At 43.9% G+C, this 25,261-nt stretch overlaps 1 protein-coding gene across 1 annotated transcript in view; it reads left to right on the top strand.

Annotated features, from left to right (window-relative positions):
- The window catches only part of SUSD6 (sushi domain containing 6), a 32,394-nt gene extending 28,439 nt beyond the window's left edge, over nucleotides 1-3,955 (top strand). Inside the window, exon 6 of the mRNA XM_072115479.1 lies at nucleotides 702-3,955. Coding sequence (XP_071971580.1) covers nucleotides 702-727 — 26 coding nt within the window. The 3' untranslated portion in view covers nucleotides 728-3,955. The remainder of the gene's footprint in view (nucleotides 1-701) is intronic.
- Nucleotides 3,956-25,261: the final 21,306 nt, after the last annotated feature.

Genomic DNA, 25,261 nt, shown 5'->3' with positions numbered 1-25,261 from the left:
TTTTGTCGCAATTCCAGTGCAAGCCGCCCACTGAATAAATGAGGAGGTCTTCATTACACCGCGAGACATGGAGCACCAGTGTATCATGAATTTCCCCCTTTGTTCTGTTTGCAGTGTTATGTTATCCAATAAGCTCCCCCTACTGGTCGCTACAAGGAGCCTAGTTTTAATTACAAGCGGTCCCCTACTTAAGGACAGACAACCCATAGTTACAGACAGACCCCTGTGACCTCTGGTGAAGTCTCTGGATGCTATTCCTATAGTCCCAGACTGCAATGATCAGCTGTAAGGTGTCTGTAATGAAGCTTTATTGATAATCTCTGGTCCCATTACAGAAAAAAATTTTGAAACTCCCAATTGTCACTGGGGCAAAAAAAATGTCTGGATTTACAATTATAAAATATACAGTTTCGACTTACATACAAAATCAACTTAAGAACAAACCTCCGGACCCTATCTTGTGCGTAACCCGGGGACTGCCTGTATTATATTTCGGGCTTTGTTAATTGATCTTGAGTTTTATATTTGCTCTTGTTTATCGGTATCCACGTTTATTGAGCTTTATATTGTATATTGCCATAAATCACTGAGCCGGGAAAACCCATCGGACTCTAGATGTGGTCTATAGTGACGATCCTTTCTTACTTTCTAGTACTCATGTTTTTTATGTTGTTTTGACCATATTTTTTTTTTCTCTCCAGATATCCCTCTGCTGAAAGAAGCTTGAATACCTGTGACGTCTGACTGGACCATGCAGGATCCGTACGGTCCTCCTGCTCTTCCCTTTCCTGTATGACAGGAGCTCTGGAGCTGACAATTTGTGCCTCCCCCCTCCTCCCCCCCAATCTTGTTGAGTGCAGACATCTTGTTCCCTTACTGCAGAGCACTGGGAGCAAATGGTCTGAGTGTTGCTTGCAGAGGTGTACAATTATATTTCATATTTATGTGTAATACTATAGGCTATATACAAATATAGGAATGGCCCTAGGATGGGGGCTGGATCTTATTGCATTACCTGGCACTTATCCCTACAAATGATAGGCCTTCCCAATGGTTTTGGCACATGCAGCGCGTACACTCGGCTTTTGTAAGGCATATACTCCTATTTACAGCGTATATATAGGGTCCCTTATAAAGGACCTTTGTCTCAGGCTGTGGCTACTAATGGAACCTGCAGATAGTCCTGTGCAATATGGATGTTCTTGTCCATAGCGACACAGGACGTGGACCCTCCTCATCTATCCGAGAGGCCCCTATATGCTCATGTAGTTTACCATTCACCTTGTGAGTTTGTGTTTTGATTCTAATAGTTTTATACAATCTATACAATGGATCTTATATGGATCTCTACTAGGGATCTTATAGAGTCAACCTTTTCTGCCGTAAAGCTGTGCAATCTTAAACTTGCTCTCAAATCATACATATCTTTTTTTTGTTGCAAATAACAAATTCAAAGTGATACGGAACAAAAATTATTATTATTTTTTCCCTAATGTGCAAATCCTGACTCGAACACACACACAGCTCGCATCCAATTCACACCTTACAAATCCTGCAGCATCAATGCAACAATAGTCACAGGCAGAATGTGGCCTTTGCGTGGGCAAAGCTGACATGCAGCCATGATGTTAAAGGGGAAGTATCTGAAACTATCTCATTTTATAAGAAGTTTTTTAGATATTAGAGATTGCATCAACTCCTTCCTTTCATTGAGATATTCAGTCAACAATGCAATTATATTGGAGAGGAAATTGGGTCTGATGTTTAGGCCCTGGTAGGGCAAATTCCGTCTAAACTCCACAAAGCTGGAGGTATAGAGGGTGTTTATTTTAAATAATATAATTAATAGCATGTTGGTGCATGCCTGATACCCCCTGTATATTATTGCCTGACATATACTTCCCCTTTAAACGAGCAATGACTGAGGCTTGGATACACACTGGGTACATTTAGCCCTCAGCGCTGTAGCCATGGTGCATGAAATCGGTAACACGGCGGCCCCTGCGCTAATGTGTTATAAAGGAACGGCCAATATGGAAAAGGGATGAGGTCAGGTAGGACGTGACGGAGCATTAATGGGGCCGTACAGAGGTGGGTGGGAAGGTTTATGCTTTAAGTACACAATTTCCCTGTCCTGTTCATGGAGGCAGTCAGAATATGTATCGAGGTGAACGAGATATAGGAACTGGTGAGAGGAGCAGGACGTGGGAGTCTTGCACGAGTATCATTTACTACATAGACTAATGTCCCTGATGTGCTTACACAACGAGCCTGTGTAGGTGGGTGTGCATATGTTAGTGTGTTTGTTTTACGTGTGTGTGTTTGTATGCTTTTGGGGCCTCCTTTTTTTTTTTAAACCTTTAGGTCACACATATAAAATGGACTGTTCGGAGACCACACTGTGGGGGATTCTTATAGGTTTAGGCCATGGGGCCACTCATTTCTTTAAAATTTTTGTTGAAAACTGAATCACTTCCCAGTCCTAGACTTGTAAAAGAAACCTCTAATCTATACAGTGGAAGCCATGTTTATGAGCTGCAGTAGTACGTCTGAATACACACCCATCATTCCAGAGGAACAAAGTTGGAGACATGTAGGGCACATTGGGTAGGTTAAAGAGGATGACCACAGTCACAAGTGATTCCCTATCCCGAGGATAGTGTCTGATCGCTCGCTGTAAGGGGAAGCTTAGTCTCTGATGAAATATTCTATTTTATATTTTGGAAGTCCAATTCATACAGAAACTAAAATCTGTATAAAAGCAGAAGCATGAAGAACACCCTAAATATATCTATATAGCCACATATAATGTCCATTTTGCAGGGTCTGGAGGTTCCATGATCAAATGTAGGTGGATTGAAGAGCGAAAAGGATTCCCAAAAATATTCGGCTCTTCTGCGCCTGCAATATTGTAACATTAGGTGTCCCTTGGCAATGACGGTAGTACTCTACAGCTGGTCACACATCTCAGATGGCTTCTTAGCTGGTCTCGAGTCATATCTTATCACTATGATGCACGGAGACCTATCACCTGCACTGTGGTCGGTCCACATGTTTCAGCCACGATTCACAGACCGACCGTTGTTGCGTGCTTCTAGCTGCTGGACTATTATGGCAGCAGCTTACTTATCTTATCTTACCAAGGGAAATGGAGATCCAAAAACCTGATCCTTTACATCTGCCTTTTGGGTTGAGTTGTTTGGTCCACCAAATTCTGTGTTCAGTAGATATTAAGCTCCTCCTTAGACAAATATGGACCCTACTGCCTAATCTGTTTACACTACCCCCCGATGACGCCTCATGTTGCCACGTTTCCTGGATGATATGACCGGTCTCTGTTGGCTTTCTGTACTGCATGTAGATGACGGGTTGTTCCTTCTTCTTGTGCCAGATCCACTTTTCTATTTTTTATGTGACTTTCCCGCAATCTGATGTGCAATATATCCGGAAGGATTACATGTGCCGGGCTCTGTGACCTGCACTGACATTCAGCAACTTGTAAATACTTTCCATAGACTCCTCTGCAGATGTAACCAAGGCTTTGCTTTAATTTGTGGGGGTCTACATTTTGTTCTCTTACGTTGGGGGTGGTGAACACTTCCCCCTCATATATCAGGTGATTGAGTTTCTACCCACTAGAGAGCTTAGAAATAAGGTTACAGCCCTGGGCATCACATGAGAGACGCAGGGAGATGACCACAAGGATGGCGTAGTCTACTCTCTGTATATGTCTTCATGCATGCAGGTGTACAGGGCGTGTGAACCCCTCTGGTGCCAGAATGATACATAATAAATCACAGCTTTATTCCCTATGCTCTGACTGTCACCCTGGACATTGCTGTGGGGCTGAAGATAATATTTTAATATTTGTACAAAGTAATTTAATTTTAATTGTTCTATGTATATAACTGCATTTCTAAATAATAAAAAAAAAAAGTTTCTTTTAAAATGAAAACTTTGTGCAGTGTGGTTTTTATCAATATAATGAGAACATAAACGTGTGTGTGTGCGTATAGATGGATAGTCTCAAAGAAATTTAAAGCGGCGCAGCAAAATCAGTAAGCAATTAATATGTGCAAAGCCACAATTGAATCCAGGCAAAAAAAAGGAAGATTCTTCCAAATATTTGTTTGAAAAGGCCGCACAACAAACCATTCTTTAAAGTTGAAAAGGCTCGGGGTTTGTAAGAGCCAAAACGTTGTTCCCTAGGGATTAAAACCACCATTTTTCAACTTTAAAGACTTGTTTGTTGTGCAAGCTTTTCAAACAAATGGATATATAGAAATATTGATATATAGATATATATCTGATTCTGGTTATGAGTGGCTCACTGAATATATAGACAAATCCTTAACCCCTTAAGGACGCAGGATTTTTCCGCTCATGTCTCGCTCTCCAACTTCAAAAATCCATAACTTTTTCATTTTTACGTGTACAGACCTGTGTGAGGATTATTTTGTGCGTAACAAATTTTACTTTCCCGTGATGTTATTTATTTTAACATGCCGTGTACTGCGAAGCTGAAAAAAAATTCCAAATGTGGAAAAACTGAAAAAAACCCGCACATGCGTCACGTTCTTGTGGGCTCAGTTTTTTCGACCAAATTTATATAGGTTTTATTGTGTTTTAATACATTTTCAAAAATTAAACGAATGTGTACAAAAAAGAAAAAAAAAATTTTGCCATCTTCTGACGCTAATAACTTTTTCATACTTTGGCGCACGGAGATGTGTGAGGTGTCATTTTTTGCGAAATGAGGCGACGTTTTCATTGCTACCATTTTGAGGACTGTGCGACATTATGATCATTTTTAATTTCATTTTTTATGTGATGTAAAAAGGTGTAAAAGTCGCATTTCGGACATTTGGGCGCCATTTCTCGCCTCGGAGGTCACCACCGGCCGTAACAGTTTTTATATTTTGATAGATCGGGCATTTTGGGACGCGCCGATACCTAATATGTTTGTGATTTTTACTGTTTATTATGTTTTATATCCGTTCTAGGGAAAGGGGGGTGATTTGAATTTTTTATATTTTATTAACTTTTTTTATTTTTTAAACTTTTTTTTTCTTTCTTTTTTTTCACTATTTTTTAGACCATCTAGTGTACATTAACCCTAGATGGTCAGATCGCTCCTACCATATACTGCAATACTTCTGTATTTCAATATATGACATTTTTGCAGCACATTCATTACAATGAGCCACTGGCTCATTGTAACAAATATGCAGAAGCCATGTAGCCTCGTGTCAAAAGAAGACCCAAGGCTACCATGGCAACCGATCCCCGCCCCCCGATGACGATCGGGGGAGCGGCGATCACAATAAAGATGGCGGCCCCCCGCGCGCCACCTTTTTTTTAAACGCCGTCGGCAATGACATGGTTAATAGCCGCGATCGGTGCAAGCACTGACCGCGGTTATTAGCGGTGGGGGTTTTCTGCAAAATGCAAAAACCCCCACCTTTGTATGAAGAGGACTCAGCCCGTGAGCCCTCTTCATACACTCCTTATACCTCTGCGCCGTAGAGCTACGGCGCAGAGCGTTAAGGGGTTAAAAAGCTTCTGCAACCTGATCCAAAAACCCTGACAATTTTAATAACAATTGATAACAATTAGTCAGTGACAAAGGAAGAAGTGGCATTTCGTACAGGTTATAATGATCAGGAGGACAAAACTCCACACTACGCCCCAAAAGTTCCACACTCACAGTACAATGTCACCTGGATAACAATACTTCTAAAAGCACTCCCTGTATTATATATGCTGAATTCCCCAAAACTGATTATATATAGCACCCACTGATTAATTTCTACGTATATATCATATACAGAACAATTAATATAGCGCCCCCTTATGCTGTGTTCACATAATACATTTAAATTGTGTTTTAAAATTAAAAAAAAAAATCATTTGGCACAAATCAGCTAACTACTGTGTATATGCAATAACCTGTTTTCCCTTTTAACATAAAGCAAAATCCATGCTTCTACTCAAAAGATGCATATGTGTCAAAATACAGTACAAATGCATATTGATGCAAAAAACACAATGCAAAGTGAAAAAATGTTCCAGAATTATGGGGAATATATCATTATAGGGGACACATTGAGAAAGTAGCTGTTATGAGCAGTTATGAGCTTGATTGATGTTCCATTAAAGGTGCTTTTAAATATTTCAAAGTAGTCACTTATTCAGAGGATAAGTTATATTTTGTGTCCTTTTTGCTTCTGGTCTGACATTTGAGACCTTTACAGACAGAGCTGCACAAATTCTACCTACATGATTACCTGTGGTCCATAACCTGCTTATCTTTCTTACGTCATCTTTCAACTTGGCGGCTCTGTAGTTGCAGATCATTGCGTTGCCTCGGGAGCTCATAGTATAAGATGCACAGTCTGTGGTGGTCTGAGACACGCCTCCTTTCTTATGATTGGTGCTTGCTGCTGAGTTCTGCCTTCTCTGATTGGCTACTATGTATAAACAGAAGTCACAGGATCACAGGGAATTGAGTACATGGAGAACACATTACTAACCCACCTGGGCAAAAGAAAATTGGGTATTTTGTATGACTGATCCTTGTAAAGAGGAATCTAGAGGGGAGCGGCTTTAGTATTAAATCTTTTGGTTAATAAACCATAATAATTTTCAAGGTATTTTTATGCCATCCATAATCCAGGGCTGTGGAGTCGGAATAAAATGGACCAACGTCCTGACTCCAAAAATATATACAGACAGTCCCCTACTTAAGAACACCCGACTTACAGACGACCCCTAGTTACAAACGGACCCCTGGATGTTGGTAATTTACTGTACTTCAGCCATAGGCTACAATAAACAGTTGTAACAGTTATCAAAGGTGTCTGCAATTAAACTTTATTGTTAATCTTGGTTCTTATGACAATCCAACATTTTTAAAATCCAATTGTCACAGAGACCAAAAAAATTTTGTCTGGAGCTACAATTATAAAGTATACAGTTCCGACTTACATACAAATTCAACTTAAGAACAAACCTATAGAAGCTATCCTCTACGTAACCTGGTGACTGCTTGTAATCAAATTGTGCTGAATATATTTTTCCATCAGATTTCAGAGAAATGATGGAATGACCTAAGAATGACTGTTCCTGATCTAAGGATGTAGGCTTTTATTTGAGATGAATGTGGAATCACTATTTGCACATGCTCAGTAGTTAAACTCCGCTCCTAAAGGTCAGAGGGGAAAGAATGTCTGTATTTATCTTAGAACTGCTAGAGTGATCAGGAAAACTGGAGTAAAGCAGCATTGTCCAGTGTATGTTCTCTCTCTATACTGTTATATGTTTTAGTTTGCTTTTCCTGGTGTTCATGTTTGTAGAGGTTAGCTGCTCTGATGGATTGTATACACTAAACATAGAATATGAGGGGACACTGTTTCAACATCTCATGGAAAAAGTACTATAGGTACCTTCATGTTACCAATGGGGATCACAATCTAATCCACCTACCAGTATGTTTTGGAGTGTGGGAGGAAACCGGAGGACCCGGAAGAAACCCATGCAAACACGGAGAGAACATACAAACTCTTTGCAGTTGTTGACCCTAGGACATGAACCCAGGTCCCCAGTCCTGCAAGGGTGTACTACTAAGCCACTGTGCTGCCCCTAAAAATGCCCCATCTATGTGGAAGTCGGAGGTTTGGCTTAACTACCCCACAGCCATGATAGTATCAGTCGTGCAGTATTTTTCATATTTTCATCTTGCCATTTTGTCTGATGACTGATGTATTCTCCTAGTCTGTGGCTATCACTCTACAAGAAGTCAGTGTAGTATTGTGTGAGAACTATGGGTTTATACCTCATAGACATGTATTCAGCTGTGGTTTGCCTTTTACACCCGGGGGTGTAGTGATCACTGAGACAATTTTTCTCGCTCTAAAACAAAAGGGTCTAAAACAAAAAGTCTTTTTTGAAACAACAAAAGAGCGTTTGTCGCTAGTCTGATAATGACGCATGAATGATCTGTACATGGTGAAAGCGGTGAGCAATATAGAAGAATACAGGCATTTATATATGGAAGGAGGTATACAGTGACATTTCTATAATCTGTCATTGAATACATTTATTCTCAATAATCCAACACTTGTTTCCACTGCAGAACTGTGATGGGATGGGGTATCTCACAAGAAAAGTCAATGGCGCTGAGAGAACAATAAGGAAACTAGTACGAGCATATGTAGTGTGGCAGGGTGGCTGCCACTAGAGAAGCTTTTGGGCATAAAATGTGCATTTTGCCTTATGAAAAGCTGAGTAGAAGACAGACCTGGAAAAGTTGGGTCTGTCTAATTAAGTTGATTAGTTTTCAGCTGGAGGGGCTGCACTAATACATGGGGCAGACTTCACACTGGGCTCCACCCTGGGGAAGAGACAGGCTACGGCAAAGGCCTGTGGAGCGGTGGCAGTGAACTGTTGCTGTGTTTTTGGGGTGGCTGGCAGTAGGCCAGCACCTGGTGAGGTAGGGAACCTCGATGTATAGTAAGTGCCGGAGAGGCTTAGGTATTATTTTTATGTTTTGAGTTTGTGTACTGCCAAATAAAGCTGGCTGAGGCCAGTCTTAGGCCCCTTCTACACTAGCGAGTGTGATGCGATGAACTCGCATCACACTCGCAACGCAAGCTGCCGGGAACGCACGGCCCGAACGCTGCACCGCGGGAGTGAACTCAGCATGTCAGTTCACTCCCGCGGTGCAGGGTTCGGGCCGTGCGTTCCCGGCAGCTTGCGTTGCGAGTGTGATGCGAGTTCATCGCATCACACTCGCTAGTGTAGAAGGGGCCTGAACCTTACTCACATTGTGTGAATTCCCTGTGTGTGCTGGTCGTCTGCTTAGGAGACGACGATCCCCGGAGCTAATCCCTTACATATGGTGGCGGTATGCTGTGGCATGGAAATCAGCACACACAGCGAGATTTAAAGGGCCAGTAACCCTCATGTGAGAGACTGTTGTTCCTGCTGCTGGAGACGCTGTGGTCACGGGAAGATTTGTCTTGGTGTGAGAGATATACAGAGACTGCTTGTTTGCTGTGGGAGTAATCACCATGGGTCCGATGGATGAGTTCCAGAGACGCTGGCGGCAGATGATGTGGGAGGACCTTGGAATGCCAGAAGCCATTCGGGTTATGGAGACCCCAAATGCCAAGCCGAGCGGATCCCAGCCGATGGTTCAAGATGTCTGTGATCGGTCTGCAGTTCCTGAGGAGAGGTTGCTATGTGCCGTTGCCAGGGGCAACCGACGGGAGCAGCTTTGCAGATGTCTACGGATGACCCGGTGTGTGGCGGAATGTCCTGCGGCCAAGTGGCCGCGTGTATGCAGCAGCGCAAAGATGTGGTTGCTAGGGGCAACCAACGGCGACAGCATGCGGCTGTGCCATGTGAGGTCAGTGCATCTCATTGTCCTCTGGTCAGGAGACCAGAGAAGTTGCCAGTCAAGACCTGTGAGATGATAGTGGGTGGAATCCCGCTGATGGTGGAACTGGACTGTTCTCAGGATGTCTCCAGAGTTAAACCGGACATCTTATTGTTCCTGAAGTACCAGCCAGGGAAGGGTAAGACTGGGTGGAGTCTCAACAGGTTGCAGTCTGAACTGTGACCAAGGGGTCTTGATCCCACAGAAGGAGACTCTGCCACTGAGACTGATAAAGTCTGATGGACTATGTGATGATGATAATATTTGTGATGCCTTAATTTCTGAAGTTAAACCAGAAAAGTGTAATGTTGTGTATAATCTGCCTCTAACCTGTGATTATAGTGTTAACTGTGATTATATGACACTACCTGTAACGTGTAACAATTCTGCAAGGCCGATAACATCTGATAGCGTTACAATGTCTGTTCAGAATTATGCAGAGTGTGACCTAGGTGCAGCCCTAGATACTGAGAGAGTTAGCTCAGAGGTGCCCCTAGAGGTTGTGAGTGGTAATGTAGCTAATGGCAGTTCAGATAGGGATACCGCCATAGCAAGGGCAGATGAAGATAATGAGATCCTGATTGTTAGTGGTTTCCCTTCAGCCCAGAGTTACACAAACAGTGAGTGTGAACAGAGCCCTAGAGAAGCAGCTACTCGCTCAGAACCTGCAGGAGGTGAGGATAGCCGGTGTCAGTCACCTGTGGAGGAGTCTCACATCAGTGTTCAGGAAATGTCAGGGGGAGACCAGACATCTGATACACCTGAGGCTTCTGAGGAGATTGATGTACTGAGTTCGTGTGTGAACAAGGCCAGAAGAAGCATCAATAAACTGAAGCGTCATGTGAATACTGGTTTGCGGAATAACTGGTATAAATGCTACAATTGTCACGTGTCTTATAGAAGAAAAGATGACCTAAAGAGACATATATTACAGAAACATGAGTTGAAGATTGATATCTCGTACTGTCCTTTCTGTGATACAGTGTTTGCAAAGAAAAGTGAATGGGAGGTTCACATGTGTACGTGTTCGGGGAACAAAAGAAAGTGCCAAAATGGTGATGCCGACCTCCAGGTGTGTTCTGTCGTGATGTGGCACCAGAAGTGTCCTAGGAAGGAGACCAGGCGTAAACCAGACCCCTGTACATCTGCTGATGAACTGCAGAATACGCATGATGGCGTGCTGACTGAAATTGTGTGTGAACAGGGTGGAAGCGCCACTCTTAATCATACACCTACGGATGAGGGGACCCCAGATCCCCAGAAGGTGGTGGAACATGTGATGCACCAGCCCTTTGGTAGTTCTGCCTGCAGTGTGGTGAGTGCAGTCTACAACTCTGTGAGGGAAGGTCGCCCATGCATCCGCAGTGATCGTGATGTTGCTGAGAAGGAGGAGAAGCCCTTGACTGACGTTACAGTGACTGGATCAAGGCCTCTCATAGGCATTCTGGAGCCACCGGTTGCCACAAGTAATGACTTTGCTTGCAAAGGTTTGGGGAAACAGGAGTCCAACCTGGCTTTTCTTCAGCAGCCAACTGGAAAAGCCGTATTGAAGACAAATACAGTGACTGGTGCCCGAGACACTGTTACAGGTGCGACGTCCGATATATTGGGCTGGGAAGCTGGTGCAGTACAAGGCGGTGTGGGTGTGACTAAGTCTGTAGTCTCAACCGTGATGGCCACCCAAGTGGGATCGCTTATAACCAGTAGTCTGAATACAGTCTTGGGAAAATCCGAAGAATGGGTTAATGGTTACCCCCCGAAGACAGGTGAAGAGCTGTCTCAGCCTGCTGAACCTGTGGAGAAGGTTGAAGTGGCGCCAAGTCTACAACAAAGGGACCAGCTGTGTACGTGTGGAAGCTCTGTCGTCTCGTCTCTGTCATAGTGCATGCCAGCATTCTCTGGGCAAGTGGAGGAATACCCAGATGGGCCCTACAGAGACTCCAGCACAGCTGCACCCAACGGTAGATCTGCCTGATCATCTGAAGAGCGAAAGTGAAGATGGTCTGGATGGTGAGAAGTGCCTTGAAGATATACCGGGTGATGACTGCAGTGGATGTGAGGAGACGGTGTCTGATATAATGTCAACAGAGCCCTCGAAATTCCTACACAGGAAAGACTCGGTGAAGACTGAGGTGTTGGCCAGCAAGGCGTATGAAGGACTGACCGAGGAAGAGGTCAGCCAGGAACCTAGTGCAAGCCATGAAGAGCTTAAGGCTGCCATTGTGGAAAGTCCATGCCAGGACTTGGGTCCGAAGTCCGAAGTGTTAGCTGGAGGTGATGAGGATGATGCTTATGTTGAGATGAGTTTCACCTACACCGAGAGCGGAGGTTGTGACCTCAGAGGTAGCAAGCGCACAGCTTTGCAGACATGTGACCAGAAGCTCACCAATGTGAATCGTGCCCTGGTTCTGAACGGTAATGCCCCCTTCAATGACAAAGAAGGTGCCGAAGCTGAAGACTGGAAAACGGGCAAACCCGTGCGTGTCGTGTGCAATGCTAAGGGGAAAAAGCACAGTGCATATGGCTCAGTGGATGGTAACCAGTGTGACGGCATCCACAAGGTGATGAAGAGATGGGGCCTAACCATGCCAAGCCCTGAGGGGTATGTGGAGTCTCCAGTAAAATGCAAGAGAAAGAGGAGAAGAAAATCTATCATTGTTAATAGAGACATGATTGAAGATGATCAGTTGTGTGAAGGAAGAGATGCTGGGACTAATTTTGAGCTGTCTGTGTCTCCTGCAGTTAAGGAAAAAAGCTGTCATTTTCCAGGTATAGAAGATGTAGTAGATAGTAGGGTCTCTACAGTGCTTCTAGGAACCGTAGGGATTAGACCCCAATATAGGAGCTTTGACCCCGGAGGGAGAATTAAGCTTATTGATCAGGCCTACGGCCTTGATCACAGGGGGAGGATATGTGGCAGGGTGGCTGCCACTAGAGAAGCTTTTGGGCATAAAATGTGCATTTTGCCTTATGAAAAGCTGAGTAGAAGACAGACCTGGAAAAGTTGGGTCTGTCTAATTAAGTTGATTAGTTTTCAGCTGGAGGGGCTGCACTAATACATGGGGCAGACTTCACACTGGGCTCCACCCTGGGGAAGAGACAGGCTACGGCAAAGGCCTGTGGAGCGGTGGCAGTGAACTGTTGCTGTGTTTTTAGGGTGGCTGGCAGTAGGCCAGCACCTGGTGAGGTAGGGAACCTCGATGTTTAGTTAGTGCCGGAGAGGCTTAGGTATTATTTTTATGTTTTGAGTTTGTGTACTGCCAAATAAAGCTGGCTGAGGCCAGTCTTAACCTTACTCACATTGTGTGAATTCCCTGTGTGTGCTGGTCGTCTGCTTAGGAGACGACGATCCCCGGAGCTAATCTCCTACAGTAGTAATAATTATCCACTCTTCATCCTGTGCTAGATTCAGAATAATGGTCTTTAACCTGTTCAAGGGGTTGTCTATGCAGCTTCTAGTAAGCGTTTTATTCTGTACAGGCGGTCCCCTACTTAAGGACACCCGACTTACAGATGACCCCTAGTTACAGACGGACTCCTCTGCACCCTGTGACCTCTGGTGAAGTCTCTGGATGTTACTATAGTCCCAGGCTGCACCGATCAGCTGTAAGGTGTCTGTAATGAAGCTTTATTGATAATCCTTGTCCCATTACAGCAAAAAATTTTGAAACTCCAATTGTCACTGGGGCAAACAATAATTTTGTCTGGAGCTACAATTCTAAAATATACAGTATCGACTTACACACAAATTCAACTTCAGTACAAACCTATGGAACCTATCTTGTATGTAACCCGGGGACTGCATGTATTAGATAGTTTGTACTAATGTATAATATCTGCATGTACTGAATGCTGCTGGCTACTGGGAGCATCACTTGAAGAACTGGCTACTGTGGGGCATTACTGTGACTTCGGGGTACTGTGGGGCATCACTGTGACTGCTGGCTACTGGGGGAATCACTGTGACGGCTGGATACTGACGGCATTCTCAGACTGGGTTGACGCTACCAGTGGAGTGCTACAGGGGTCAGTATCGGGACCACTTCTTTTTAATATTTTTATTGATGACCTCGGGTTTACACAGTCAAGTTTCAACATTTGCAGATAATACTAAGCTGTGTAAAGTAATACTGAGGCCGATAGTTTAGCATTACAGAGGGATTTGTGGAAGCGGAGGAGTGGGTGGAGAAATGGTTGATGAGGTTTAAAGCAGATAAATGTAAAGTTATGCACTTGGACAATGGAAACAAAAAGTATAATTATGTTCTAGACAGTTGATTACTTGGAAGAACTTCAGCTGAAAAAGATTTGTGGGGTATTGATGGATGGTAAACTTAATTTTAGTGACCAGAGCCAGGCGGCTGCTGCTAAAGCAAATCAAATTATGGGATGTATCAACTGAGGAATAGATTCTTATGATAAAGACATAGTTTTGCCCTTAAAGGGAACCTACCACCACGATTCTACCTATAAAGGTAGAACAGGTGGTAGGTGGATGTAAGGGACGTGAGGATAGCTCTTTTTAGAGCTAATCCTCACGTCCCGGCTATCTTTTGGTAAACTTTATTCACCTAAAATGTAAATTTTGTTATGTGGCTACTGGGGCGTGGAGTAGCCGGGCACGAGGCTACACAGCGTGACTACTCCACGCCCCAGTAGCCACGTTACTCCTCCTACCCAGTTGTGTGCGGCGCGCAGCTCCTCGTAGCGCAGTAGCTCCGGCCTCGGAGCTGTGGCTGCTCAGCTACTGGGGCTCGGAGTAGCCGCGCCGTGTAGCCTCGTGCCCGGCTACTCCACGCCCCAGTAGCCGCATAACAAAATTTACATATTAGGGGAATAAAGTTTACCAAAAGTTAGCGGGGGCGTGAGGATTAGCTCTAAAAAGAGCTATCCTCACGTCCCTTACATCCACCTACCACCCGTTCTACCTTTATAGGTAGATACGTGGTGGTAGGTTCCCTTTAAATAAAACACTGGTCAGATTATATATTGTGTCTAGTACTACTGGGGGCATCCCTGTGACCACTGGCTTCTTGGGGCAGGCGCTGTGCTCCAAAAGAGGGTTGTTGGGTCAAATGCCAGAGAGTCAGCCAGTTTATTAGATAAAAAAGTGGAATAATGTTTGCCGTTTTGTCTGGTATTTTTGACCAGATCTGTTATCAAGGTTCCATTTGGAACCACAATGCAAATGTGAACAGAGCCTACACATAGTGTACCTTAATAGGTCCAACAAGAGTAAGTCATAGGTGCTGGATTTAACTTATTGGGGAGGGGAAAGTGACACAGTGACATAAAAAGAAAGTGGAAGTAGGTAGACACATACAACAGGTGTATTTTGGAACTAGACATATGCTAAACCTGTTTTTGACCACAGTTATGGAAATCCCCTGTGCATATGGGCATATCTCAGATCCATATTTCCTTCTTCTTTTGTGAAGAGTTAAGTTCATGTAAATCAACTCTTGAAGCAATAAATAGTTTTGTAGATCAGTGTCTATACATGGGCAATTACCGTACCAGGATCTTGTGAGGTCTCACACTGATATCGGACAAGAGACCCTGGCTCACAACAAATGACTTTGTTTCAGTCAGGGCCACCACTAGGAATTTCATGGCTCTAACTTGTAAATTTTGTTGGCCCCTTCCTCCGCACATTAGTATCCCATCTTATGTTTGTGCACTAGTATAGTAGTAGTAGAGTAGATGATCAGATGTTTAGTGCATAAAAGCAGTAACATAACAAACCTTGTTGCACAGAAAATAAACATAACTAAATGTATTACATGGGGACAGTACCAAAGCAAATCTTACTACATAGATACAGCACCGGAACTAAGAATACATAGTATAAGACTTTCTCCAGACAACTCCTCTCACCATGTAACTATGGTGGCTCACAGATGACATCTTTGATTAGACCAGTCTCTTACATTTTTTTTCTTCAACCTGGCCTCCATGCCAGCTTCTTCAGCCAAGTCTTTGCAGGTTTAGCAGCACAAAAATGTATGCACCAATTCTTTTTTTAAGGGAGGCACAGTGGCTGAGTGAGTAGCACTTCTGCCTTGCAGCGCTGGGGTCCTGGGTTCGATTCCCATCCAGGTCAACATCTGCAAAGAGTTTGTATGTTCTCTCTGTGTTTGCGTGGGTTTCCTCCAAAACATACTGGTAAGTTGTTTAGATTGTGAGCCCCATGGGGACAGGGACCAATTTGACATGCTTTGTGCAGTTCTGTGTGCGCTATATAAAGAATTATTATTAATACTGTTCCGCTGCTCCCATAGAGATCACTATTATGCCCCTAGAGTAGTCAATATAGTAACGAACTTTTCCCAATGCTCGAGTGCTCGTATCGAATAACGAACCCCATTGAAGTCAATGGGAGACTCGAGCATTTTTCACTGAAAGAAGGACACTGAAGAACACATTGCAGATGTTCGTGCACATCTGCTAACTTATCCGAAGACATGCGCGCAGAACGGCGTTCTTCACAATAGTATGTGAAGAACAATATGTGTGAAGAACACATTGCAGAGTTCTTCAGTGTCCTTCTTTCAATGTGTTCTTCACTGTGTTCTTCACTTAAATGATCCTGTGTTCACTGTGTTCACTCTTTTCTTTGTATTCTTCACTGTTCTTCACTGTGTTTTCTTAAGTAAATGCTCGATCTCGAGCAGGCGAAATAATCGTCCGAGCAACGAGCCGCTTCGAGTATTCTAATACTCCGACGAGCATCAAGCACGGACAAGTATACTCGCTCATCTCTAAACATAAATAAAAAATACCTTATGCGGAAGAGGCCTGTGACATGGAGAGTGGCGGAGCAGGGAAAGCTCTCTTGCTTTAATTATATTTTATCATAATATAACACTGGCCCATATATACATACCCAAGCCTTCTAGGGGGCTCATGGACAACAAAACCATCCACCAAATGTTATACTGAGAAGGACCTTCACCCATGAAATTCTAACACATTTGTTCCTGTTCACAATACACATGTAAACAAGAGCCGTTTCAGGACCTTGGAAGGAGCACCAAAGGTCCTGAATCTGCTGAGTGAAAGCAGGCAGAAGGGAAACATCCTCCATTTCACAAGAATCTTGATTCCAGTACTATGTAGGAAGTGAATCTCAGACTTGTAGGGGCTATAATATTCATGCAGCCCAGGGCCCATGACAATCTTCATCTGCCCCTGCTCAGGAGAAGTGGTCCACAGTGATGAAAGCAAGTTCCATCTATTTGGATCTGATGGGAAACATTATGTTTATTGAGAAACTGGGGAAAAACTGAATGCTAAGTGTGTAAAGAAGTCAGTGAAAAGTAATGGAGGAAGTGTCATGATTTAGGGAATGTTTTGTGCAACAGTGGTTGGACCTTTTATATAACTACATGGCAAAGTAAATACAAGTGTGCATCAGAACCTTCTTCAAAAATATGTGGTTTCTTCTTTGTTTTTCACTCAATCAGTCAGCAATTTTCATGCAGGACAATGCCCCTGTCACACAGCAAAACGGGTAAAGCAGTTCCTTGAAACAGACAACATTGAAACAATGCCCTGTTCTAAACCCAATAAAAAACCACTGGAAAAATCAAGTGATCATTCATTATTCTCTAATTTTAATCTTCAGTGTATTTAATATACCAGCAGCAATGGGACTGGAAGAAACCACTAAATACTATGATTAAAAACTGGGACTCAATATTTGTGTCCATATGGTATCTATTGATCTATCTGCTCATCCTTCTCAAAGTATCTATCTCTCCCTCTCAAAATAGATATTTTTTATTATTCCTTTTAGCTCACATTTGCAATTATGATTTTTGAAATAAACAGAATAAGTTGTTTTCATACAAAAAAGATAATAGAAATATTTTTTGTATAAATGCAAAAAGTAATAACTAGAGATGAGCGAGTATACTTTTCCCCTGCTCGAGATCGAGCATTTAATTAAAAAAACACAGTGAAGAACAATGAAGAATAGAATAAAAACAGTGAACACAGTGAACACAGGATCATTTAAGAGAAGAACACAGTGAAAAACACAGTGAAGAATAGATTACAGATGTTCGGCACATCTGCTTACCTGTCGGAAGATACGCGCGGAACAGTGCGAACAAAATACTATGTGAAGAACAATATATATGTGTGAAGAACACATTGCAGAACACGGTGAGCAGGACAGAGACAACGGGGAGCAGCACACAGACACCGGGGAGCAGGACAGAGACAACGGGGAGCAGCATACAGACACCGGGGCAGCGGCAGCAGCACGGAGACATGGGGCAGCGGCAGCATGGAGACATGGGGCAGCGGCAGCAGCACGGAGACATGGGGCAGCGGCAGCAGCACGGAGACATGGGGCAGGGGCAGCAGCACGGGAACATGGAGCATCGGCAGCAGCACGGAGACATGGGGCAGAGGCAGCAGCACGGAGACATGGGGCAGCGGCAGCAGTACGGAGACATGGGGCAGCGGCAGCAGCACGGAGACATGGGGCAGCGGCAGCAGCACGGAGACATGGGGCAGCGGCAGCAGTACGGAGACATGGGGCAGCGGCAGCAGTACGGAGACATGGGGCAGCGGCAGCAGCACGGAGACATGGGGCAGCGGCAGCAGCACGGAGACATGGGGCAGCGGCAGCAGCACGGAGACATGGGGCAGCGGCAGCAGTACGGAGACATGGGGCAGAGGCTGCAGCACGGAGACATGGGGCATCGGCTGCAGCATGAAAAAAAAAGGGGCAGGGCAGCAGCACGGAGACATGGGGCAGCGGCAGCAGTACGGAGACATGGGGCAGCGGCAGCAGCACGGAGACATGGGGCAGCGGCAGCAGCACGGAGACATGGGGCAGCGGCAGCAGCACGGAGACATGGGGCAGCGGCAGCAGCACGGAGACATGGGGCAGCGGCAGCAGCACGGAGACGTGGGGCAGCGGCAGCAGTACGGAGACGTGGGGCAGCGGCAGCAGTACGGAGACGTGGGGCAGAGGCTGCAGCACGGAGACGTGGGGCAGAGGCTGCAGCACGGAGACGTGGGGCATCGGCTGCAGCACGGAGACGTGGGGCAGCGGCAGCACAGAGACATGGGGCAGCGGCAGCACAGAGACATGGGGCAGCGGCAGCAGCACGGAGACATGGGGCAGCATGGAGACATGGGGCAGCAGCACGGAGACATGGGGCAGCACAGAGAGATCAGGGAGACTTCAGTGGAAGAAGAGGAGCGGATCCCCGACCGCGTATCTCCCGACAAGTAAGCAGATGTGCAGAACATCTGCAATCTATTCTTCACTGTGTTCTTCACTGTGTTTTTCACTTAAATGATCCTGTGTTCACTGTGTTCACTGTTTTTATTCTATTCTTCACTGTTCTTCACATCTGTTAACTTGTCGGGAGATAATATACGCGCGGAATAGTGAAGAATAGATTGCATATGTTTGCATACATCTGCTAACTTATCAGAAGACATTCTTTTTCAATTAATTACCACATTTTATTCCCGAACCATGGTCCCCTTGAAAAATGCTCGAGTCTCCCATTGACTTCAATGGGGCTCGTTATTCGAGACGAGCACTCGAGCATCTGGAAAAGTTCGTCTCGAATAACGAGCACTCGAGCATTTTAGTGCTCGCTCATCTCTAGTAATAACGAATTAAATTCAAACTAAATGTTGCATGTAAAAGAAATGTGATCGAGATCACCACCTAGTGGATCCCGGGAGTTTAATCTTTGCTGGCTTTAAGGTTTATATAATTCATAGTTTACGTACCTCAATTATTTCCTTTCTGCTTCATTACTACTATACAGATTTATGACCGTGTGGAGAGTAAATTTTCGGTATTGCGAAGGTTGTGTTCCGTATATAGTAATTGAGCTGCTGCAGATTTTTAACCCGCAGCAGAAATCATTATATGCAGCGGGTTTTTTGTAGCATGTGAACAATATTTGTATGAATCCTATCCCCTATGTCATGACTGGAAATCACTTTCTTTTTGTAAGTTATGTGCCAGACTAGTTGTAGTTGCATACAGCCAGATTTATATGTGCAGTAGATTCTTTGTTATCCTGCTCAGTTTAGTCTACTCTTACACGAACATGTCTCCTGGCTGTGCTGATTTCTCTTATGTTCTGTAAAGTTGTAAACAAGATACGGACTGAAAGAAGGGAGGAGCTGCTGCACTCCTGCTCACAGAGGTCATGTGGCAGTGCTACCTGTGTGTAGCAGAGGGAGGTGTCGCAGAGGTGACTGTGTTTAGTGCTGTGGATGCAGAAGTCTCCTACACAGTATAGTGAGGTACAAGAGCTCCTGGGTTCCCTATAAGTCACTTCACCCCAGTCTGTGATGCTACCAAACTTTCTCTTCACCTCATGCTGCACTCTCTCCCCACCTTCTACTACAATGCACAAAAGCAACCCTTAGTGCTCATATAATTGCTTCACTTCTGGTTTATACTACTTATAACATGCTCCATTCTCCTCCAGATGATTAAATTGCCCAGACTAGTCACCATATAGATCCTGTATGTACACTATGCAGCGTTCAGTTGATTTACTTGTAGGAATCTGATTGCATTTAATGCTAAATTACTGAAAAAGAGAACATAAGGTATCATGGGAAGTGAGGGCAACCTCAATTTGACTCCGCTTCAGGCCAGGTGCAGGAAGAGGTTATTCCGCTTCCACTTCGCTGCTGCTGAAGAAGAATTTTGACAAGGTCTTGTTCTGTTTATTTTTAAAGAAGGAATCACATATAATAATTTGGTTAAAAAACACAACATTGCACTTGCACTTTAACGAAAAATCTAAATTTAATGATAAGGAACTGGTTTGCTGCACAGCAATAAATGTGAAAACCCTATCACAATAAAACATCCTGTATGTATGATGTTTCAGGTCATATATAATGAACAATGCAGTAAAGTAACAGCATAAGAGTAATAGTTATTAATGTCACAGTTCTGGAAAAATGCTCCCAGTAATCTTGGCCATAGTGAGGGGTGTAATATAAGGTGGTGCAGAGGTTCCAGTCACACACGAGCCAAGCAGCTTTGGGGGGGTCTCTTACAAGAAATACAATTTTTACAATATGTTATAGTTACGGGGGCTTTTACAAATTTTGCGTTGGGTCTATTAGATTCAACTGACTCCTCTGAATCACTAGACACAAATAAAGTACAAATCAATGTCACAGGAATGGCAAACAGTGATGTCACAGCACACGGATGGTAAATACTGATAAAAAAAAGGTTAATTGCCTGCATTGTTATGAAAGGGCAAGCACAACAAACATAGTGACAGTCATACTACACAACCCTATATTATGGCAGGGATTAATGAAGATAAAATCCAATTACACCAGCTGATGTAATTTAGAAATGAATGCTATTAATGTATGTGATGTCATAGTAAAGTAATAGTTAACAATGTTATGTGATAATAGAGTGATAATTAAAGGGGTTTCTCCAGTCATAGTAAGATAGGTACTATCCTGTGAATAGAGCCTAACTTGCTGACTGGTAGGGGCCGTAGTGATGGTGAGGTGCCACCAGGGTACAATGGACCCCCATTCTAGAGATTCATGAGGGTCCCATCTCTGAGAACCCAGCAATCAGCAAGTAAGGCCCTATCCCTTTAAAGGGATTTTCCTGTTTTCGCAATTAATTGATATTATTTGTGTAGTGATTTTCCATTACACTTTCAGTATCAATTCTTCACAGTTTTCAAAATTTTTGTTTGCTGTCATTCTATAGGCCATGTCTCACAGGTGCATGGCTCATTATATCCCTGGTCATGTGATGTCTCACAGGTGCATGGCTCGTTATATCCCTGGTTATGTGATGTCACACAGGTGCACGGCTCGTTATATTCCTGGTCGTGTGATGTTTCACAGGTGCATGGCTCGTTATATCCCTGGTTATGTGATGTCACACAGGTGCACGGCTCATTATATCCCTGGTCGTGTGATGTTTCACAGGTGCACGGCTCGATATATCCCTGGTTATGTGATGTCACACAGGTGAACTGCTCGTTATATCCCTGGTCATGTGATGTCTCACAGGTGCATGGCTCGTTATATCCCTGGTCATGTGATGTCACACAGGTGCGCGGCTCGTTATATCCCTGGTCACGTGATGTCACACAGGTGAACTGGTCGTTATATCCTTGGTTATGTGATGTCACACGGGTGCACGGCTCTTTATATCCCTGGTCATGTGATGTCACACAGGTGCACGGCTGGTTATGTCCCTGCTCATGTGATGTCACACAGGTGCACAGCTGTTATATCCCTGGTCATGTGATGTCACACAGGTGCATGGCTCATTATAACACACAGCATATAATGAGCTGTGCGCCTATGTGACATCACCTGACCAGGGGCAGGGTTTTATCTACAGGAAGTAAAAAATGAAGCTTCCTATAGAATGACAGCAAGCAGAGATCTAGGAAATCAAGGGGGAATTGATACAAAAAGTATATTGGAAAATTGTAGAATATTTTTTTTAAATGTATTTGCGGAAACTGAGCTATCCCTTTAACAATTTGATGTCACAGCAGAGCGGTAAGAAACACTGATAAGGCAGATATTATATCTCCTCAGACAGGAGGCCCAAGGTGCAGCTGTAACCTCTCCAAGATCTTTAGCAAAATTGATGTATAGAGAGCTATGATTCCTTTGTAGGGATGGAACAAAAGCCACAACACTAAATTAGCATAAGTGTTTTGTGGCTGATTTGCTTCTTTTTCCGATCCCCATTCTTAGCACATAAATCATTGACGCATGAGTCCCATCTGCACTGTTCCCTGACCGGTGCCACCAGTCTCAGCACCGACATCCGCACATTTTGGTGATCATAAGGGGCAGAGATTGGTCACCTGTACCAGTCCTACAGCTCCAGGGGTGGACTCCTACAGTTTAGAAAAACACTTTTTCACACGTGTACACACTAGTTCTCTTGCTAGCTGATATACAGATTGTCTAGCAGCTCCAATGGCTACCAGGCAAATGCGGTGGAGAAAGAAGGCAAGGCAGATAGCAGTCCCCAGGCCCTGCACATAACCCATAACGTATACAATTTCCATAGATTTCTATGGTTAAAACCATAGTCAACAGGAGATGGCTCTCTATGCTGACATTGAATGTCTTCGACAGATTTGTGTTAAACCATGACTACCAATGTATACCTAGCCAAACTTTAAATTCCCTATCCACCCCTAGTTAGTTAATGTAATTGTTGACCTTAATGACCCCCACATAGTGTAATGCCCCCTTCCTGTGCCAACTCCCCTATCATGGACCTATATCATATGCCCCTAATGCAACTCAGCAACATATAATTCCACCTCCTTAATTGTATCCTCCCTTTACTTTTGTTCCCCTACTTTTATTTATTCCCCCAAACTTATAAAGCCCTAATTTTCTGCACTCTTGTCCACCTCCCCTCTCTACCTCATATTGTGGCCTCCTGTCCTCCATCCCCTCATACTGTGGCCTCCTGTCCTCCATCCCCTCATACTGTGGCCTCCTGTCCTCCATCCTCTCATATTGTTGCCTCCTGTGATCCATCCTTCCCATATTGTGGCCCACTGCCTTCCATCTCCCTCATATTGTGGCTTCCTTTCTTCCACCCTCCACATGTTGTGGCCATGTGTCCTCTATCCTCTTCACACTGTGGCCTCTTATGCTCCATCCTCCTTATATTGTGGCCTCCTGCACCTACCCCCCCTCAAGTTGTGGCCTCCTGTCCTCCATACTCCTCATATTTCATAGTATCATAGTATATAAGGCTGGAAAAAGACGCAAGTCCATCAAGTCCAACCTTTAAGAATTAAATAAGTCATCCAGGCCTCTCTTGAACATGTACATAGAGTCCGCCATAACAACCTCCTGCGGCAGAGAGTTCCATAGTCTCACTGCTCCTACAGTAAAGAACCTTTGTCTATGGTGATGGTAGAATCGCCTCTCCTCTAGGCGTAGAGGATGCCCCCTTGTCCTGGTCACAGGCCTAGGTATAAAAAGATCTTTGGAGAGATCCTTGTACTGTCCGTTCAGGTATTTGTACATTGTAATGAGGTCTCCCCTCAGTCGTCTTTTTTCTAAACTGAATAATCCCAAATTTTGTAATCTGTCATTGTATTCTAATCCCTCCATTCCCCTAATAATCCTGGTTGCTCTCCTCTGCACCCGTTCCAGCTCTACTATATCCTTTTTATACACTGGTGCCCAAAACTGTACACAATATTCCATGTGTGGTCTGACCAGGGATTTGTATAAGGGCAAAACTACATCTTTATCATGAGAATCTATTCCTCTCTTGATACATCCCATAATTTTATTTGCTTTAGCAGCAGCCGCCTGGCTCTGGTCACTAAAATTAAGTTTACCATCCACCAATACCCCCAAGTCCTTTTCAGCTCCAGTTTTATTAAGTAATTGACCGTTTAGAACATAATTATACTTTTAGTTTCCGAGACAATATAAGTGCGTTTTTACTGTTGCTCACCCAATGCTTCCAACCTGTACTGCACGACACGGATTCCGCACGGACCTCTGCGTAAATGAATGCTTGAAAAGAAGAAAGAATAATCCAGCGTGCTGCATCCAGGTGGTAAAGAATCTTGATTGCTTTATTATGGACTCGTAGTCCGAATAAAATCTGAGTTATAAAATTGTGACTGCCGCCGTAGTCACAGCACAGCGAAACCGCAGATGGTGTAAGTTAGCCTACTCCGGCCAACTCGTTTCCAGTGTCATCCGACACTCTTAGTCATGTGCTGTGACTACGGCGGCAGTCACAATTTTATAACTCAGATTTTATTCGGACTACGAGTCCATAATAAAGCAATCAAGATTCTTTACCACCTGGATGCAGCACGCTGGATTATTCTTTCTTCTTTTCAAGCATACTTTTAGTTTCCATGGCCCAAGTGCATAACTTTACATTTATCTACATTAAACCTCATCAACCATTTCTCTGCCCACTCCTCAAGCTTCCACAAATCCCTCTGTAATGCTAAACTATCAACCTTAGTATTTATTACTTTAAACAGCTTAGTATCATCTGCAAATATTGAAACTTGACTGTGTAAACCCACTACAAGGTCATTAATAAAAATATTAAAATATATATTTGTGCCCCCTGTCCTCCATCCCCCTCTTGTAGTCACCTCCTGTCCCTTATCCCACTCATATTGTGGCCTCTTATACTCCATCCTAAACATATTGTGGCCTCCTGTCCTCCATGATCCCTCTCATATTGTAGCCCCCCGCTGTTCCTGTTCCCGGGTCTTAAACAAAAAAAGAAAACTTTATCACCTTGGGTTGAGCTACCTCCACACAGCTTTGCTGTAGAGCACAGCAGAGATTTGAGGAGGGAGCAGCCACTGATCCCGCCTCCTGGTCTCGGCTCTGCACTCTAGTGTGTCAGGGAGGGATACGGGACATGCAGGGACACTCTCCCAACTATCCATGATGATGGGGCAGTCCCGGTTTTTAGGGAAGGTTGGGAGCTATGTTTTAATTGATGCATATTGTTAAATTACCTAATATCCCACTACACTAACACACACATTAAAACAACATGAGGTATTTGCGGTACCAACACAAAGAATTAAGCATTACACAGTTATCTTCATATTCTATAGTCAATTTTATAGGTCCACCGCACGGGTAGAAATCACTTTTCACACCAAGAAAACAACCCTATTACCCCCAAATTAATCTTTAACAAATTCCCCTTTTTAAACATACATCACAATACAATACATACAAATAAAGTGGAATTTTCTGTGGTGACTGGAAGGTTTCTTAATGTCAATGTCGCTTAAT

The sequence above is a fragment of the Engystomops pustulosus genome, chromosome 7 (genome assembly GCF_040894005.1).
Source record: "Engystomops pustulosus chromosome 7, aEngPut4.maternal, whole genome shotgun sequence".
Classification (NCBI taxonomy): Eukaryota; Metazoa; Chordata; class Amphibia; order Anura; family Leptodactylidae; genus Engystomops; species Engystomops pustulosus.
Note: the sequence above shows the minus strand (reverse complement) of the source record. Positions and strands in the feature narration are given on the sequence as shown.